This window comes from Pantherophis guttatus, chromosome 4 (assembly GCF_059756535.1).
Source record: "Pantherophis guttatus breed Tessera chromosome 4, ASM5975653v1, whole genome shotgun sequence".
NCBI classification, from domain to species: Eukaryota; Metazoa; Chordata; class Lepidosauria; order Squamata; family Colubridae; genus Pantherophis; species Pantherophis guttatus.
Window position 1 is genome coordinate 125,689,020 of NC_142066.1, and position 18,638 is coordinate 125,707,657.

At 39.8% G+C, this 18,638-nt stretch overlaps 1 protein-coding gene across 8 annotated transcripts in view; it reads left to right on the plus strand.

The window, feature by feature from the left end:
• The window catches only part of THSD7A (thrombospondin type 1 domain containing 7A), a 308,047-nt gene that overhangs the window by 185,611 nt on the left and 103,798 nt on the right, over nucleotides 1-18,638 (plus strand). For 7 of the 8 annotated variants that reach the window (XM_060685655.2, XM_060685658.2, XM_034401949.3 and 4 more), the window contains 3 exons: nucleotides 1,214-1,282; nucleotides 4,776-4,931; nucleotides 7,206-7,409. In XM_060685655.2, coding sequence (XP_060541638.1) covers nucleotides 1,214-1,282; nucleotides 4,776-4,931; nucleotides 7,206-7,409 — 429 coding nt within the window. The remainder of the gene's footprint in view (nucleotides 1-1,213; nucleotides 1,283-4,775; nucleotides 4,932-7,205; nucleotides 7,410-18,638) is intronic. The other variant, XM_087892731.1, reaches the window with a different exon arrangement.

An 18,638-nucleotide genomic window follows, 5' to 3' on the forward strand; every position in this document is an offset into this window, starting at 1 on the left:
TCTCTCTCAGCTCGTCAGAGAACCAAGGAGCCAATTAAAATCGGCATCGGGTCAGAGGCCGCAAAGGCACGACGCGGTCCAAAGCCCCTGTGGCCGCACTATCCCAGGCAGCCACCAGGTCTTCAGTTGAGTCGTGTGCCAGAGTCTCAGGAAACGGCCCAAGCTCCATCTGGAACCAGGGGTGGGGAAGCGGCTTGAAAGTCTAAGCGAAGGAGCGAATGATCTGTCCATGACAAGGGTTTAATATCTAGGTCCCCTCTACCAAGATCATTCAGCCACTGACCAGAGATAAAAATCAAGTCCAGAGTGTGTCCCCCTGTGTGAGTGGGGCCTTGCACTAACTGGGTCAGGTCCATGGCCGTCATGGAAGCCATGAACTCCCGAGCCACCTCTGACGTCTCAGATGGCAGGTTGAAATCCCCCATAACAATAAATCTGGGGGTATCAACTGCCACCCCGGCAATTACGTCGAGTAGCTCAGGCAGGGTCACCGCCATGTGGCAGGGAGCCAGGTACGTAGTCAGCAAACCCATCTGCACCCCATGACCCCACTTCACAAAAAGGGACTCATGTCCGGCTATCTGAGGAACAGTGGCCTCCCTCGGACAAAGACTTTCTATAATAATTGCCGCTACTCCCCCACCCCTCCCCTGGGCCCTCAGCTGATGAAATGCACGGAAGCCTGGAGGGCACATTTCAATGAGGGGAACCCCCCCCACTCCTGGCCCAACCAGGTCTCCGTAATCCCAGCCAGGTCTACACCCCCCTCCACAATAAGATCACAAATGAGGGGGGCTTTGTTAATTACCGACCTGGCATTACATAACATCAGTCGAGGACCCAGGGCCTGAGATTCTGTGCAATCCAGGACACGAGCCACACTATGGGGGCCGGAGTGCACAATCGCTTGAAGACAGCGCGTGCGCACCCCCAGAACCTGATATGGCCTCCTGCGCCCGCCATACCTGCCCCTTCCACTTATCACTTTGATGGTACTGCCCTTCCTTTCCCCCCCCAGCACCCCAGTCTATGTTTTATTAGAAGGGAGAAAGTGCCTAAATAAGGTCTGCCACAAAACAATAAGTGTATCCTACTGTTCCACTGAGAATGCCATACCTCTAGTATAAACTATGAGTCAAATATAGCATATTTGTATCTAGGGCTATCCCCTCCTTCTCTGGTATTCATTGAGTCTTTGTCCACATTTTTGCAGAAAGTCAGTCCCAGAGAACATCAAAAACTAGTGCTGCTCCACTTCTATCCATCACTTTTGAAATAACAGGTATGTTATTCACCCTGAGGTTCCAATCAAATATCTTGTAGTGCTCATTTATCTGTAGCTGAATAGACTTTGGGGCTATAATTACTATAGTCTATACTAAGGTCTAGCAAAGATTTTCTCTGCATCTGGGTTAGGGTTAGGGTTTCTCTGCATCTGGAATACTTGGGCTTTCAGTTTAAAGAGTTCAGATTATTAATACAAATATTTAAAGTGCATGCAATTACACTTTGGCATTGATGATCCAATATACACAGATTAGGAATTTTAGTATTAAAAATTAAATAGACTACTAGAAGGCTATTATAAAAAGCATAAGAATGGAAAATTGCTGCTAGACATATAATTCTTCAGTGGTTTTTATTATTTTAGGTGTTAAAAATTTTAAGCATTTATTTAAAATAATTGAAATAGTTTAACATACCTAGAGTGAAATAAGAACAGAAAACGTGAAATAAAAAATGGTAAAAACTGGAATATTATCAGTTGAAAAAAGGTAAATATAATTACCATATTTTTCAGAGTATAAGATACACTCCCCCCCCAAAAGAGGGTGAAAATTTAGGTGCGTCCTATACACTGAATGCAGCTCCGCCCATCCGCTGGTTCCCACCCTTTCGCCTCTGCCTCCCAGCAATTTACCTCCTTGCAGCAAACAGCAAACAGCCCGTTTCAGCTTCAGCACAATCTGATTAGCACAAGCAGTTGGTTGTCGGTTGGATCAGCCTCCCGACCCTCAGCTGTTTCAGGCTGCAGGGATTGCCATTGCCTATTGCTGTGTGGGCCTCCGCTATTTGCTGAAAGGAGGCAAATTGCTGGGAGGCAGATTTTTTTTCTTGTGCTAATCAGGTTGTACTGAAAATGAAAATGAAACTAAAGCAGGCTGTTTGCTGTTTGCTGCAAAAAGGAAAATTGCTGGGAAGCAAAGACAGATTTTTTTTCTTGTTTTCCTCTCCAAAAAAGGTAGTGTGCCTTATAGTCCAGAGTGTCTTATACTCCAACAAATACGGTATTTGGCTTCTTCTAGGTTTATGTGAACAATGACATAAAGAAAAAGTTTAAAAAGTTACCTCAAGTATATTAGTGCTGGAACATGACATATACAAAAGAGGAGGTCATTTCAAAGGACAATTAGAAGACTTGTGTTCATGTGGCTACCAAGCAGCAATCTAGAAGCTAAAGGGTAGAAAGCAGGATTGATAAATTTGACTAGTCTCTTTTAGGCAACCAGTTCCTAAATTGTTTAGGAATCAGTCAATCAATCAGTCATCTGGCTTGGTGACAAAATAAAGAAATACTTTTAACAGAAGTAATGTACAAGGTGAAATAATCCAAATAATATTCTGGAGGTGGCATTCTTCACAGGTTGCAATTTCTAGATCCATGAATCTCATTGTCTCCTTAGAATAATAATAATAATAATAATAATAATAATAATAATAATAATAATAATAATAATAATAATAATAATAATAATAATTTTATTTCTATACCGCCCTTCTCCCGAAGGACTCAGGGAGGTGTACAGCCTATTTAAAAACACAACAAAACAACGATTAAAATTTAAAATCATTAAATAGATTAGGCTCCAATTAAAATCCCAGAAATTTAAAATACCCCAATTTAAAATTATTATGTTGATAGCCCGGCCTGGCGGAACAACAGGGTCTTCAGTGCGCAGCGAAACACCTGCAGGTCGGAGATCTTATGTATTTCCGGGGGCAGTTCATTCCACAGGGCTGGGGCTCCCACAGAGAAGGCCCTCCCCCTAGGTGTCACCAGCCAACATAACTTGGCCGATGGCACCCTGAGGAGACCCTCCCTGTGGGAGCGGACTGGTCGGTGGGAGGCTATTGGTGGCAGAAGTTGGTCTCGAAGGTACCCGGGTCCTATGCCATGGAGTGCTTTAAAGGTGGTAACCAACACCTTGAATTGCACCCGGAAGACCACTGGGAGCCAGTGCAGCTCGCGCAGGAGGGGTGTCACGTGGGCACAACGAGTTGCATCCATAATCACCCGCGCGGCCGCATTCTGGACCAGTTGGAGCCTCCGAGTGCTCTTCAAGGGGAGCCCCATGTAGAGAGCATTACAATAGTCCAACCGGGAGGTAACAAGGGCGTGAGTGACCATGCACAGGGCATCCCGGTCCAGAAAGGGCTGCAACTGGCGAATCAGGCGAACCTGATAAAAGACCCCCCCTGGCCACGGCCGTCATATGCTCTTCTAAAGACAGCCGTGCGTCCAGGAGGACACCCAGATTGCGAGCCCTCTCTGTGGGGGGCGAAGATTCACCCCCAATAGTCAGTGATGGCATCTGCTGACTATATCGGGGCGCCGGAAGCCACAGCCACTCGGTCTTGGAGGGGTTGAGTCTGAGTCTGTTCCTGCTCCACGGCCTCCAGGCAGCGGGACATCACATCAAGGGCATCGTTGGGGTGGTCTGGGGTGGAGATGTATAGCTGAGTATCATCAGCATACAGATGACACTTCACCCCAAAACCACGGATGATCTCACCCAGCGGCTTCACATAAATGTTGAACAGGAGGGGCGAGAGGACCGACCCTTGTGGCACTCCCCATGCGAGATGCCTCGAGGTCGACCTCTGTCCCCCTGCCAACACAAACTGCAAGCGGTCGGAGAGGAAGGAGGAGAACCACCACAGAACGGTGCTCCCTATTCCTAACCCCCTCAACCGCTGCAGCATGATACCATGGTCGATGGTATCAAAAGCCGCTGAGAGGTCTAATAGGACTAGGACAGAGGAGCAACCCCTGTCCCGAGCCCTCCAGAGATCATCCACCAACGCGACCAATGCCGTTTCTGTGCTGTACCCCTGCCTGAAGCCCGACTGGTACGGGTCTAGATAGATAGCTTCATCCAGGTGCCGGGGAAGCTGTCGTGCCACTACGCTCTGAACAACCTTCGCCACAAAACGAAGGTTGGAGACTGGACGATAGTTGGCTAATTCATCCGGGTCCAGGGAAGGCTTCTTGAGGAGGGGCCTCACTACTGCCTCTTTCAAGGCGGCAGGAAAGGCACCCTCACTCAGAGAAGCACTTATAATCCCCTGGAGCCAGCCTCATGTAACCTCCCGGGAGGCCAGCACCAACCAGGAGGGACACGGGTCCAATAAACACGTGGTGGCACTAATCTTACCCAGAACCCTGTCCACATCCTCGGGAGTCACAGGATCAAACTCCTCCCAGATAACGTTCTCAAGACCTGCCCTCGTCTCCTCCCGTGGAATTAGAAGGCCCACTGCCACAATTCACATTATTAAAAAATGGCATCACACCATTTTGTCTAGACATTTTGTTCTAGACATTTCTGAACTTTCCATAATACTGTGTAAATATAGCCTAGTATAATTCATTGTCTGTGTTTCAGCTGGATAAGATTAAAGATGGAGGTTATCACTTTCTTGACTTTTTTTTTCCAGCAAAGCTGTGTATATTTAGAAACAAAACCCTTCATGTTTTGTCTTCTCTTTTACAGCTTCTAAACCTGTGGATTGGAAACTGTGCACAGGCCCTACTCCCAGCACTACCCAACTGTGCCACATCCCATGTCCTATAGAGTGTGAGGTATCAGCTTGGTCAGCATGGGGATTGTGTACCTTTGAAAACTGTGAGGACCAGCAAGCCAAAAAGGGTATGTAGATTTTCTGAGTGTTATTTTTGCTGCGTACTTAGTTGAGGCAGCTTAATGGATCCATAATTTCTTATGATTTATTTTCTGGATCTTCTTATAATTCATTGTTTTTATAGTTTCTATTTCCATTGATTTTGATAGACTGCATATCTCCATGATTTGTATTATACTTTACCGAAACAGTATTTTCATATTTGTCTATGAAGATCTACTGCTAATAAAGAAATGCCACATTCCGGAGTTTGCAACTAATCCTGGTGAATTGTAACATTGAAAGGGTACAAATTCCTAGCTCTAAGCATTAATTACTTATGTTCCTCTCTAGAATGAGAGCTCATTCTTTCCGATTTTGGAAGGTGAAATTGAAAAATATCTAAGCTTCCTGTAATGCCTCCCAAGGACAAAAGGACTAAGCCCTAATTGAGAAACATACTGTATAAGCAAGCAAATCAATATAAATATTTCATTAGTTCTTTTGTGACAGTTATTCTATAGGAATAAGAAGGACTAGAGATCTGGACTTTCCCTCACTCTTCCTCTAGAGAGATCAAATTGTTTTAAATTTTAACGTTAGGAAGGCAAATCTGTGAATTTTTACATAGCAGTAGAGAGAGGTATTACAGAATTGTCTTTGAGGGGCTCTCTTAGCTATTTGAAAATCATTCTGCTCTCATTAGTTTTTTTTCTGTTTTTTTGCTTTCATTTGCTGCTGCTTGTAAACTATTATAATCTCTACAAATCCCTTTGTATCCTTCTTCAGTATTTATCATTCTTAATCCTCCTTCTTTCTATTCTCTATCAATGTTATATCTCTACATTTTCAGGTTTTCAAAATATTCTTCTCTTCCAAGTTGGCATTCTCTTCTTTCCCTTTTCCTCTTACCAACCTAAATGTTGGTGGTAATGCTTTTTAGGCTCAATTTATTCTTTTATCCTGCAACATATTTTCCTCTCAGAAAAATTTATATACTACTAAAACTCTAGTTGTTGTGATCTTTAATTGGACTAGACAAAGCATTATAGGGCAACAATTTTTGAACCAAAGTAGCTCAACTGGTCTAATGTACAGAATGTGTCTGAAATCTGAGATACCTGAAGTGCAAAGGAATGAAATTTGAGAAAGTTGTGCTGCTTCAATGCTACTGGCGGCTGCTGCTACTATTGCACTGCTGAGGTACTGCTGGCATCACATGATCTTTATTTTCAATATTTTGGCTCACATTCCCTCACTTCCTCCACCAATCTCAGTGTTGCATACCTATGCGTAGCTTTTCTAGTCCATGGTACTCTCCTTCACACACACTGACCTGTGCTGCACCTACCCTGACCCACACAGTACTTCATATGCACCAATGCACACCCTTCCTGACCCAAAGGCACCCTGACAAACCCAAAGAACCGTGCTGGTGCAGAGATTAGAATGATCTCTGCAGGTGACTCTGCAGTACTGCAGGCTACTTCTGCTGACCCCTGGCTGCCTGCAATTTGGCAGGCTCATGGTTGATTTAGCCTTCCATCCTTCCGAGGTCAGTAAAATAAAGACCCAGATTGTTGGGAGCAATATGCTGATTCTGTAAATTGCTTGGAGAGGGCTGTAAAACACGGTAAAGCAGTATATAAATCTAAGTGCTGTTGCTACTGTTATTCCACTGAACCACACCCCATGTGCTATCCTTGATCAGAGCAGCACCTCTCAAACATCCATGCAACTGCCATGCATTCTTCTTGATTTATACCATCCTCCACATGCCATGCTTGACCTGCATGGCACCTCTTAACACATCCCTGTGATTCCACGCATACTTCTTATTCATGTTGTTCAAGTTACCTGAGCACTACTAATTGTATTCATGCTTGTTTTAGAATACATGGAAAATTCCTAAACTTTGATTATGTAATTAGGATCACAATTCAAATTGGATTAAACTCAGGAAGGCAAAAGGAACAGGTCTTCCCTTAACCCTGATGCTCATAGGTTATCAAATGGCATTATCTCTTCTTTTAGCTTTCTCCACAGGGCTGTTGTGAGAATAAAAGTAGTGAAGCTTCCAATAAGGAAAAATTGTGTCTTCTTTGATTGATATATTATTGCGGTTTGGGGGGATAATCAATGACACATTTACCTTCCCAGTTGTATGATAGCATGCAGTTATAAGAAATAGCTTACAATAGCTATTTGTAGGATATGGAGTTGCAAAATGGATACAATTAATGTTTTTGTCTTACCGGTATATATAAAACCAAAATAATTGTTTCTTATTTTGAAAACTTAAGGTTTTAAATTAAGAAAGCGTCGCATCAAAAATGAACCCACAGGAGGCACTGGCAACTGTCCCCATTTGATTGAAGCGATCCCGTGTGAAGAGCCTTCTTGCTATGAATGGAAAATAGTGAGCCTGGATGAGTGTATTCCAGATAATGAGAAAGATTGTGGACCTGGTACACAAGTGCCTCAAGTAGTCTGCATAAGCAGTGATGGTAAGTTGTCTAGTTAGCATCCTGCAGTTTGATATTCATTGATTAGGGTTCCCATCTATTGCATGATAACCATATACCATGCCTGCATATAGAATTAAATAATTCTATTTTTATTTGGACCTGATAGTCATCAATTCATCATCTGAATAGAAAAACATTGTGAATGAAATTGCCCCATGTGATTATTATAGAGTTACTATGAGGGTATAGAATTAGCATCAAAGTTCTGAAATGACAATGTGTTGAAGGAAACTTAAAATAAGTACTCAGTTGCGATGTGCACCTCTGGACCATGGATATGTTGTTCTATCTTCTTAGTCTTCAATCAATAACTGTAAATTAGAAATTTGGTGTAATTTAGAAATACATTGATTGTTCATGTTCTAAAATTTAACATTAATAGATTTTCTGTTTTCAAGAAATGAAAACTGGATAGACATTAATTTAAATCAAGAACCAGATATGGATGATCACTATATCTTTGGCAGAAATGAAGCATTTATGCTGATGTCATGATAGTTTGATGGTTGGCAGGGGGCAACTGATTTCTCTGAAATAGTATATGATGTGAGTTTTCCACTCATTTATCATAAATAATGTGCTTTTTATCCGAGGCCAGTTTTTACCAAGGTGTCTGAGTTTATTTCTCATGGTCTATAATGGAAGGGAACTTAGAATCATGTGGAAAGAAAAAGAAATCCCAGATTCAAATTTTTGTTTAATTAAAATCTGTTTTAAAAAAAGAAAAGCAAAAGGGAAATTTTGTGTAAATGTTTCTTTGATTTTATTATTAAAAATTCAATATATTTCAACTGAAACCATATTTCAAGTAAAATTGTGTCTTTCTTCTGAAGTTAGCCACTGATAGTTGTAGTTATAATAGAACCTGAAGCTAAAATACTGTAACAACAATGCCATCCTTCCCACTTTATTATTATAATTATTTTACTTTAATGGCCACTTTGTCTTTAGTACCACAGTTAGGTAATATTTAAAGAGAATAACTTCATGTTATTCTCTTTGTTATTCCTTCATGCCTAAGGCAGGACTATAATTTACAGACACCTCAACTACTACATCAGGGGTAACAGTAACAGCAATCCTAAACAGTCAAAGAGCCATTTGGACCTGTTTCCCACAGAAAATAAAACACAAGGAGCCACCTCGATGTAACTCACTCCCACCCAGTCACATGAATTCCCCCAGCCACACCTACCCAGGTTTTGTGGCTCCCGGTGTTTTCTTTTCTGTGGCAAACAGGTTTGTCTCTTTCTCTCTCCCTCTCTCTCCGTCTCTCTCCCTCCCCCCCTCTCATCTCTCTCTCTCTCTCTCTCACCTCTCTCTTTCTGTCCCTGTCTCTCCTCTCTCTCTCTCTCCCTCCCTCCCTCCCTCTCTTGTGTGTGTGTGTGTGTGTGTGTGTGTGTGTCCGTGTCTGTTCTCTCTTGAACCATTTCCAAAACAGGCGACGGTTGGGTGTTTTTGTTTTTTTTGTTTTTGGCTGATGTTGTTCTTTCTTCTTCTTTGGATGCTTTTACCATATGATTTAAATCAGGAGTCATTTCAGGTTCCCAGATAAATAAAATTCTTTCATCCCCCTGCTGTATCTCCCTGTCAATTGAACCCACCACTGGCTGTCCCCGTTCCTCACCCTCCCCTCCCAGTCACTCCTCATCTGGCCTGAGAAGGTAAGGGCGACTGCGGGGGATGGAGACTTGCTCCATATTCCAGAGCATGAGCAAAGCATCCCTGTACTTGCCTCATCTCATGGGCGCTTCTTCCAGCCCTTGTTGTTGCTGCGTGCACCTCGGTCGCTCAGGGAGACGCACAACTTGCTCCCTGCCCCTAGACACTGGCCTGGCCAAGCTGTGGCTGATGCTCCATGTCATAATGGGCTCCAGGAGGAGGAGGGGATGCCGTCTCCCACATTGTGAAGTGCACTAAATTTAACTCTGCTGCACAAAGCACTGCAAGAGCAGCAGGCGAGCCATGGAGGCAGCGAGAGCAGCAGTATCAGCCACAGCCCGTGTCTCAGGGCAGAGAGGAAGTCACGCATCTCCTTGAGTGACCAAGGTGCACACAGCATCAACAAGGACCGGAAGAAGCGCCCGCGAGACCCAGCAAGTATAGGGGCGCTTTGCTCCTACTCTGGAATGTGGAGCTCTACATCCCTCACCATCGCCCTTACCTTCTCAGGCCAGGCGAGGAGTGACTGGGAGGTGAGGACGAGTGGCAGGGCCAGCCAGTGGTGGATTCAGCCAACAGGGAGCTACAGTAGGGGGACGAAAGAGCTGCATGCGGCTCTGGAGCCACGGGTTGCCGACACCCATACTACACCAAATAGGCTCTTATTCCAACATCATTCAAACAGAATGGAGAGTGCAATTATATATTTTGAGGAAGCTATTTTCAGATTATGGGGGCCCCTACAGAAAAGGTTTGGCAGTTTGCTCAGGCTACCCAGACTTCAGATAAAGGAAGGGACACTTAGCAAGCTCTTATGAGGTATTCTTTTTAGTCTTTATTTATTTTCTGCATTAGCAGTGAAAACTGTAATACAGTCTCTGGTATTCCTTCATACATTGCATTTTGGCTATTTCTTATAACAACTGTGTAGCATACTATTAAAATTATAAGCAAATCCAGACAGCCTTTTTGACCCTACCAGATAATTCTGTTTTTAGTGTCATTGTTTGTAGAAGTTTGGATTCCTTATTATTTCCCCAATACAATATTCTTAAGGAATTTATAGCTGCTGTACCAATTCCCATGGTTACTTTTTTTCTTAAATGCTAGTTCTTCAACAGCAGTTATCTAGTAGCTGTGTATACATATGGTAAATATATGGACAACCATCAAATAGTAGTCAAGAGTTTTTAAAAATGGTTCTAGTGGCATAAATTAAATAATCAACCAGTCAAAAATATCTAATTAAGACCATTCAACTAAAAAAAAAATATTCTGTGTAGAAGAGACATAGAGTCCCTTAACTTCTCCCAAATCAGTTACAGCACAATAAGAAAATAGGAAAATGACAAAAACCATAAATAAAGGAGCCTGGTGGTGCAGTGGACTAAACTGCTGTTAAAGTAGTATTTAGCTGCCAGCTGCCTGCAATTACTGTGAGTTCAATTCTCACCAGGCTCAAGGTTGACTCAGCCTTCCATCCTTCCAAAGTAGGTAAAATGAGGACCCGGTTTGTGGGGGCAATAAGCTGACTTTGTATAAAATAGAACACCGCTTAGGGGGGGCCAAAAGCCCTACTAAGCAGATATATACAAAAGTATGAAGGCTATTGCTTAAAAGCATTGTAAGCTGCCTGAGTCTCTGGAGAAGGGCAGCATATAAATCAAACTAATAAATAAATAAATAAATAAATAAATCAAAATCATGAGTAAATGTATCTGATAGTTAAATACAGAATATCTATGAGGGGAGTGGCAAAAAAAAAAATCATAATTGTCCACAACCACACAATCATCAAACTTTACCCCACTTTTATGTGTGATGCATTATAGATGCCGCATCTAATTACTGAGAGTTCCTTGTGCTGCACAAGCAGCAGCTTGGCGCAAAGGCTGAGGTCATGAGCACTTCTGATAGTAATGTTGTTGGATGGTCCAACTGTCTTTAAAATACAAATGATTGTACAAATCACTGCCGAGCCAGAAGCCTTGTAAATGCTTCAGACAGGTTGAGGCAAAAGGTCACTTGGTACATATTTAACTGTTCCGCCAATATTTTATAATTAAATTGGGAAGAGGGAATTGAAGTTGATTAGTTGTGCACACAGATTTGTAATGTAGTATTGTGCGGTGGCTCCAGATCTGACTGAACAGTTGAACTGGGTCTCATCTAGGGAAATTAAGAATTCAGTTATAAGGTTTATTTTTTATGTAAGTAGCTAAGCACATATTTTTTTCATTCATTCATTCATACATACATACATACATACATACATACATACATACATACATAGATAAAAATATTTTAAAAGAATATAAGCAATAGGTATTATAAATAAAGTACACATTTGACAGACTATAATAATTCCTTACTTGCCTAGGTAATTGTTACTCTAAAATAGTGTTGTCAAACTTGTGGCCTGCTGGCCAGATGTTTCACGTGCTGGCCACTCCCGTGCCCAGTTTAGCGAAGAGGGGGAAAAGTCATGATACCTCACATGACAATGCCGTGATGACACAAGTTTGACACTCCTGCTCTAAAAGATGATGCAGAAATCCAAATAGTTCCATACTTGCCTAGGTAATTTTTACTCTAAAACAGGAATGTCAAACTCATGGCCCTCAGGCCAGATGTATCACACGCTGGCCACGTCCATGCCCGGTTTAGTGAAGAGGGGGAAAAGTCATGATACATCATGTGACAACGCTATGATGACACAAGTTTGACACCCCTGCTCTAAAAGATGATGCAGAAATCCAAAGCATATCTATAATCTTTCTTCATACAAGTGGACAGTTATCAAAATCAATTTTAAGCATGAAAAATGAGTGGTTGAAAGAAGAAAATTTAAAGTGACTATCAAAGACACTCAATGTGTTAGGAACTTCCAAATACAAAATTGATATCTCTTCTGCTTTAGGAGCAGCAAGGAATAACTGTTTATTAGATTCTTATCTTAGTTAAATGACTGAGATAATTTCTGTCACAATAGGTCATATCCCCCCCTCCCCATAAAGGCTTGATGATATAACAAAGGAGAGGGAGAAACTTAAGTTTTCAAAAATAAACATTGCAAAATAGGGCTTTTGGAGAAGGGGAAGAAACCTTGTAAAATATCTGCCTTGTTGACTGCAAAAAGTTGGGGCTCTTTCCCCATCCCCACCCCCAGTCATAGTGTTATGATTTGGTGCTGTGGGCAGCAAAGGTATGGCATGTAGGTCTATAGATACAGAATGTATTTTGCAGGTAATTCTAATGTCCAACTTTTATAAAATAGAGCTATCCAGCACAAACCTTTAGTACTTTAAATGCCTTGAATGCAACCCTACTGAGCTTTTAAAATGGTAGTTAACATACTATTTTTTTTAATGTAGAGGAAAATAGAAATTATTCAATATTGATTGGAGAAAAATCGTATTAACTGCATTTAAATGCAATTGCAATTGAGTATAAATGAACAGAAAACACATTTTTTTTAAAAAAAATGGTGTCATTCTATTCTCTCTCCCAAACTTACTAGTAAAAAAACCAGGCATGGCCTTCTCCCCAGAAAAACAAAATGTGTGCATTCCTATTATAAAGCATTCCTTGCTTTGACTGTATTGGATTTAGTGGTTGGTGAACATTTCAATGAATCGGTTTCTTTCATTGCATTGTCTACTGAAATGCAGCTTTTGGAAATATTGTACAATGATAAGAACCATAGATACCATCTCTGCATTATCTCTCCAATTGATTTTGATTTTTTGATTCATCTCATCAAAACCGGCATTAACTGTACCAAATTTTTCTAGTAATCTAACTTTTAGTCTTTCCATGTCAGTGACACTCATAATTTCAGTTATGAATTGGTTTGGAGAATGATATATTAATTATAAGTCAAGGTGAACTTCAGCCTTTTATTCATAACATTAATTGAGCTACTTAACAAATGGATGAGAGAAAAGGCTTCATGTGTAGGTATAAGACTTGCTCATATTTTGGACTATTCAGCTAAAGTATAGTCATATAAATAGGTAGATAAGGTTTTTATCTTCAGCACTTAAACTAATTCTGATTTTGTTCATCCCACTAATTATTTCAGTCCTCCTTGCCCAATACTGTCAGATTATTATTTTTATATCATTTTCTCATGCACTGGGAAAAAAAAGAGAACAAATAAAATGGTAGCCTTTGATATTTTTGAACAAGCATGCTAACTCTTGATACCATATCTTGTCTTGCCTATTTCCTTAATGGCAAAGCTCAAAATAAATAGCCTGTTGTGGAGTCTTCATTAGAAACGAATATATTTAGTCCTTCATGTTGCTGAAAGAATTTTGAGGCAGCTGTTTTAGATTCTTTCTGTATATATGTGAAAGTGAGATAATTGCCCTTCTTTTCATCTAGCCACATTCAATTCCTTTATGCCAACAGCAACCTTGTGAAAGCAGCTTTTTCTGAACATTTCCCAGAAAGAGATGGTTAAATGGTTAGAAAGAGATAGAGCAGATAGAAAAAGAATGAAATGGGGAAAAAGCTGCTAGACTTCTTAAGTGTGTGTGTGTTGGTTGCTAGTGCTATTTTCCTTCACCGCCTCCTCTATTTTGTCCTTTTCCCTGAGAAACCAGAGATAATCAAAAGAATGATTCCATGTCTGATGTCCTTTCACAACTGTGATAGGTCACCATAGCTGAGGGAATTGGTTTGAAATTCAGCAGTCAGATAGTTATTGACAAACAGTCCTTTAAGTTTAGAACATCTGCTTTAAAATGCACAGTTTGCAGATTCAGATCAAATCCTAGGAAGATCCCTCTAGAAATTTCAGATCACTAATCACTTGCATATGTAGATAACTGAATTGGATGGAAATATTTCTGTATTGTATTGGAAAAGGGTTGGGGAAACTATCCTTTCCTCTCAAGTCCTGTTTAGCTCCTGATGGCTTTACATGACATATATTCTGAGGCTTGAGACTATGTGCAAATTATCCGTGTTGATGTCTATTAAGGAGTTTGCTTAATTGCTGCATATGATGCAGCACAGCTGTGCAGGGATATAAGGAAAGTGGTAAAGCTTGATTCACAGTCAAGCTTTCACTGTGGGCACTGCAAAGGATCTTTACTTAAGAAGCTTTTATCTGAAGTGATCTTGGTTTTGTTACCTCTTCCCAGAGCTAGTAATGCATGTAACTTAATGAGATTACACAGCAAGGCTTTAAAACCAAAACCTGATATAAGACGCAGTCAAAGAGATATATGTTCTTTTAAGTGTCATTGTAATTCTCAGCCTGTTTTTCTGCCCCAAGCTTCTTTGCAGCACGCTGCAAGAAGCCAGTATTTTAAATCGCAAGATGGGCACTGCTCTATGGTTAACTTCATTGTTTTACCGTAAACTGAGCCTATAAAACAGATCAGCATCTCTTTTTTCCTGCTCTCTGAATCATTTAATGTATTTGAAATATAATTAGCTGGGATATTATGTTTAAACCTGAGGTCTCTTATTTTACAATTAGGCTCAAATAGCAGTGTCTGAGGGGGTGTTGTGTATAATTAGGGATGAGCATGTCTTTTCAATTCGTTGGAAGGAAAGAAGCCATTATAGCCATTCAGACAATACTGAGATAATAGATTTATCCTCCAGCGCTCCTGTTGAAAGCTTCTGATTGCCATTTCCTTCCACAGTACAAGGTAGCAATTGGAATTTTAATCCTGGTTGGAGCAGGCAGGAAGAAGACCTGAGATTTACCCCTCACCATAAGGGGCTTTGATGAATTGCTGTTGTTCCTATTCCTGTTTTTGTCACTGCAGCTACATTATTATATCATTCCAATTTGCTGACAAGGAGTGGTGCTAGCATTTGTCATTCTGTTTTTTTTATATTCAGAGCAACTACAGGGATAAGTAAAAGACAAGAAAAAGGATCCCCTTTCTCAATGCTGTTAATAATTTTCATCTTATGAATGTTGTTTGGATAAAGGTGTTAACTAAAAATTAATCCATGCTGCATTAATATTTCTGAATAACAGAACAAACGTAAAATGGTGCATTCCAATAAACAATATTATCATATGTAAATTTTTAACAGTAACTTTTTGTCTTAAAAAAAAAAGAAAAGCCTGTGATAAGTATAATGCTTTTTATTTATTCTATTCAGCATCGGTTTAGAAAACATACATTCTACTCATAATTTGCTGCAGGTCTTCTATTGACATATTTATAGTAGTGATTTACATATTTATTGCAATGCTAAGCATTGCCCCAAAAGTTAAAAAATGGATTCCATATAAGAGGTAGGGTGTTAAATGATGAAAGCAACATAATAATGCAAACCCTGCCCCTTTTCTATATGTATTGTGACATATGTAATGTCACATCCTCAGGCAGCAGAGGGCAGAGTTTGCAAGGCACTGTTGCTTTTCTCATTCCAATGAAACCAACAATATTCTGTGGACACTAGTGAATTATAATAATACACCATTGTGCAAGATGGGGGTAGGACTTTGTTGTAGCTCAATAGTATTCGTTATAGAAATGCTTTTATTTTGATATTTTGCGAGATAGCATTTTAGGTAGTGAGGGTAAAAGTCGGGCAGGTGTGGAACAGAAACAAAAATGGACAATTAAAAAATGTATGGTGGTTGCCAGCTAATAAAAAGAATCACACACCTATTAAGATTGGACCATCCAAGTCCCACTTACATTGCAATAAATTGTTGCATCAAATAATCTGATGATGCAGTTTCTAAAACTCTACAAAATTATATTGATTGGAATCAATATGTTTTTTAATAAGATAAACATTTGCAAACAAATACTAGGTTTTTACTGCCCACAAATTATTTATTTTTATTTTTAAAAATAATTGTCAATTCAGGTAGGAAATCTGAGGCACTAAGGAAACAACAAGATACCTGCAATCTTGTATCTGTTATGTCTACCATAAATATTAGCTCCTGAAAGCTTTTTTCTGGGGGAAAAAAGAGAAATATGGTTTTGAAAATGTTTCTAATGAAAATAATTGGTTGAAAATATTTGATCTCCTTTGGACAAGGTTGTAACAAACTTTCACATAAATATATTATACTATATAGGTTGAGACTATCACTATACTGTTTAGATATATGCTCTGTAAAATGTAATTAGGCCTTTTTTAATCTTATGGGTACCAACTCTGTAACTTCCTTCCTTTCCTTTTCCTTGCAGAAAATCTGATTTCATTCATTCATTCATTTATTTTGCAAAGGGGCAGTTTATTTTATTTTATTTATTAAATTTATTTGCTGCCCATTTTTCAAATGAATTTCTACAATTGCTGAATATAATAAGCTGATGGAATCAAGATCACAACTTTAAAACTGCTGTTTTGGTTCAAATGATGCCCATTTAATCTAACATACTTTCTCATAGCAAATGACTAAATACCCATACCTTACCACCCCCTAAGATTTAGGCATATTAGCATCTTCTTTCTTATGTTCCCTATTCATTAAAAACCATAGCCATACTTACATAAAGTGGAGATACTATAGGACAGGCTAACCTTTTTGCCATTGTGTGCCAGGGACGGAGGTGGGTCATGCAGGTGCATGCCCTCACTCATAATTCTATGTGTCCTGCCCTCATGTATGCTTGCACGACCCCCCCCCCATGCTCCCCCTGCTCCTGGCACATGATGGCCCGGTAGGCCCGTTTTTCTCTCTCACCTGGCTCCAGAGTCTTTCTAGGAGTCTAGAGAGTGCAAAAACGGCCTTCCCCCGCCCCCCGGAGGCCAGAAATGGCCTGTTTCTGGTGGGACCCGAAGGCCTGTTTTTTGCTGTCCTCAGCCTCCAGAGCCTCTCTAGGAGCCTGGGGAGGATGAAAACGGTCTCCCCCCCCCGAGGCCCTCTGGAGGCTGAAAACAGCCTGTTTGCCAACTTCTGGTGGGACTCACATGCCCACTGATATGGCTAAGCATGCCACCTGTGGAACGCGTGCCATAGGTTCGCCATCACGGCTATAGGACATCATTGCATTATAAAAACAGGTAACCATATTAGTCTTTTACAGCAAAATATAAACAGTTAAATTATTATATTTAAAATATAAACTTGAATTGAAATTGATGCCTATTAGTTACATGGACACATTTGTAGTGTTTTCTTGGCAGCAATATAGATATGATTTACCTTTGGTTTCTTCCAGGATTCTTTGGTTGACTAGAAGGTCTAAACCTATAGACTATAGTATTCCCTGATTCTAGGTATTATTGTTATGGTTCATTGAGTCAACCATGGCTCTCTGTGACTACAGAGACAAGTCCCCAAGTTTTTAGCAACATTTTTGAAAGTAGTTTGCCAGTACTTTGATCCTAAGGATAAAAAAGCATGACTAGAAACCCACCTGGTTTCTATGACTAAGAGACAACTAGAACTCACTGTTTTAACTCTTCTAAAACAGTGACCTGGCCACTAAGCCAAATTGGCTTTCACATCCAGGTATTAAATAGACCCAATCTTGCTTAGATCCTGAATTCAGACAAGGACAATAAGGCATCAAGAAAAAAATACAAAAGTCTAGTAAGCAGTTCCATAAAATTGTCTGACAGGGAGCATATTATGCAACTTATCCTCAGTATGCCTTACAAATTGGGAGCTCTTAATGAATACTCACAGAGAAACCTTCTGAATATCAACTCATTCCTAATTGAGCCAGTGGGAGTCATTATTTTAAATAGAAAGGACAAACATCAAAAGTGATATTGAAGAAAGGCACTACAGTGTAATCAAAGGAGGAATTCAATTATGAATGTGTCTTTTTATTGTAGGTGGAAATTGATCTTAAATATTATCAAGTTTTCAAGTCTGAAAACACTGAGTTGTTGTATAAATTGCATTGTTTAAAGCATTCTCATACACCTGCTTTTTATTTGTGATGTCTTATTTCTTTCATCTAGTGCTTTCTTGCTGATTATTTGACATTTTTAAATTGAGATTCCAATTTATGTTCAGATCTGATTAGTGTGAAATTACTCTTTAAGTTCTCTGAAATGCATGAATCCAAAAGAGAACATTACTCACTGTCATCTCTGAGATGTTTTTCCTTTTTTTATGTTTTGTTATTCTTCTGGAGTTTTTTTTTCTTTTCTTAAATTGACTTTATTACCAGGTTGACACTAAACTAAACTAAACTAAACTAAACTAAACTAAACTAAATTAAACTAAACTAAAACTTCTGATGAATTTATAGAAGAGATAGAGGTAGTAATAGATACAGATTATATGATTAAGTAACAAAAGGTTTTATAAAGAAAAATATAGAAAAGCTGCAGCAAATGTGTTATCTAGTCATACTGATGCAGCAAAACGCACAATTGGGTATAAGGATTTAATCCCATGGGAGAAAATTGTTTTCTCTCCTTAGCTTCAGGACCCGTCTTTGTTCAAGTCCTTGCTCTTTCCCAACTCTTGAATGTTTTAATTTTGATATGCAAGGTATTTTGAAAATAAGAAAAGGAAATGGAGTTGAATTAGAAATAGATTGGACTATGAGTTGAAATTCCCTTTTTTGCACTGATATTAAAACAGGA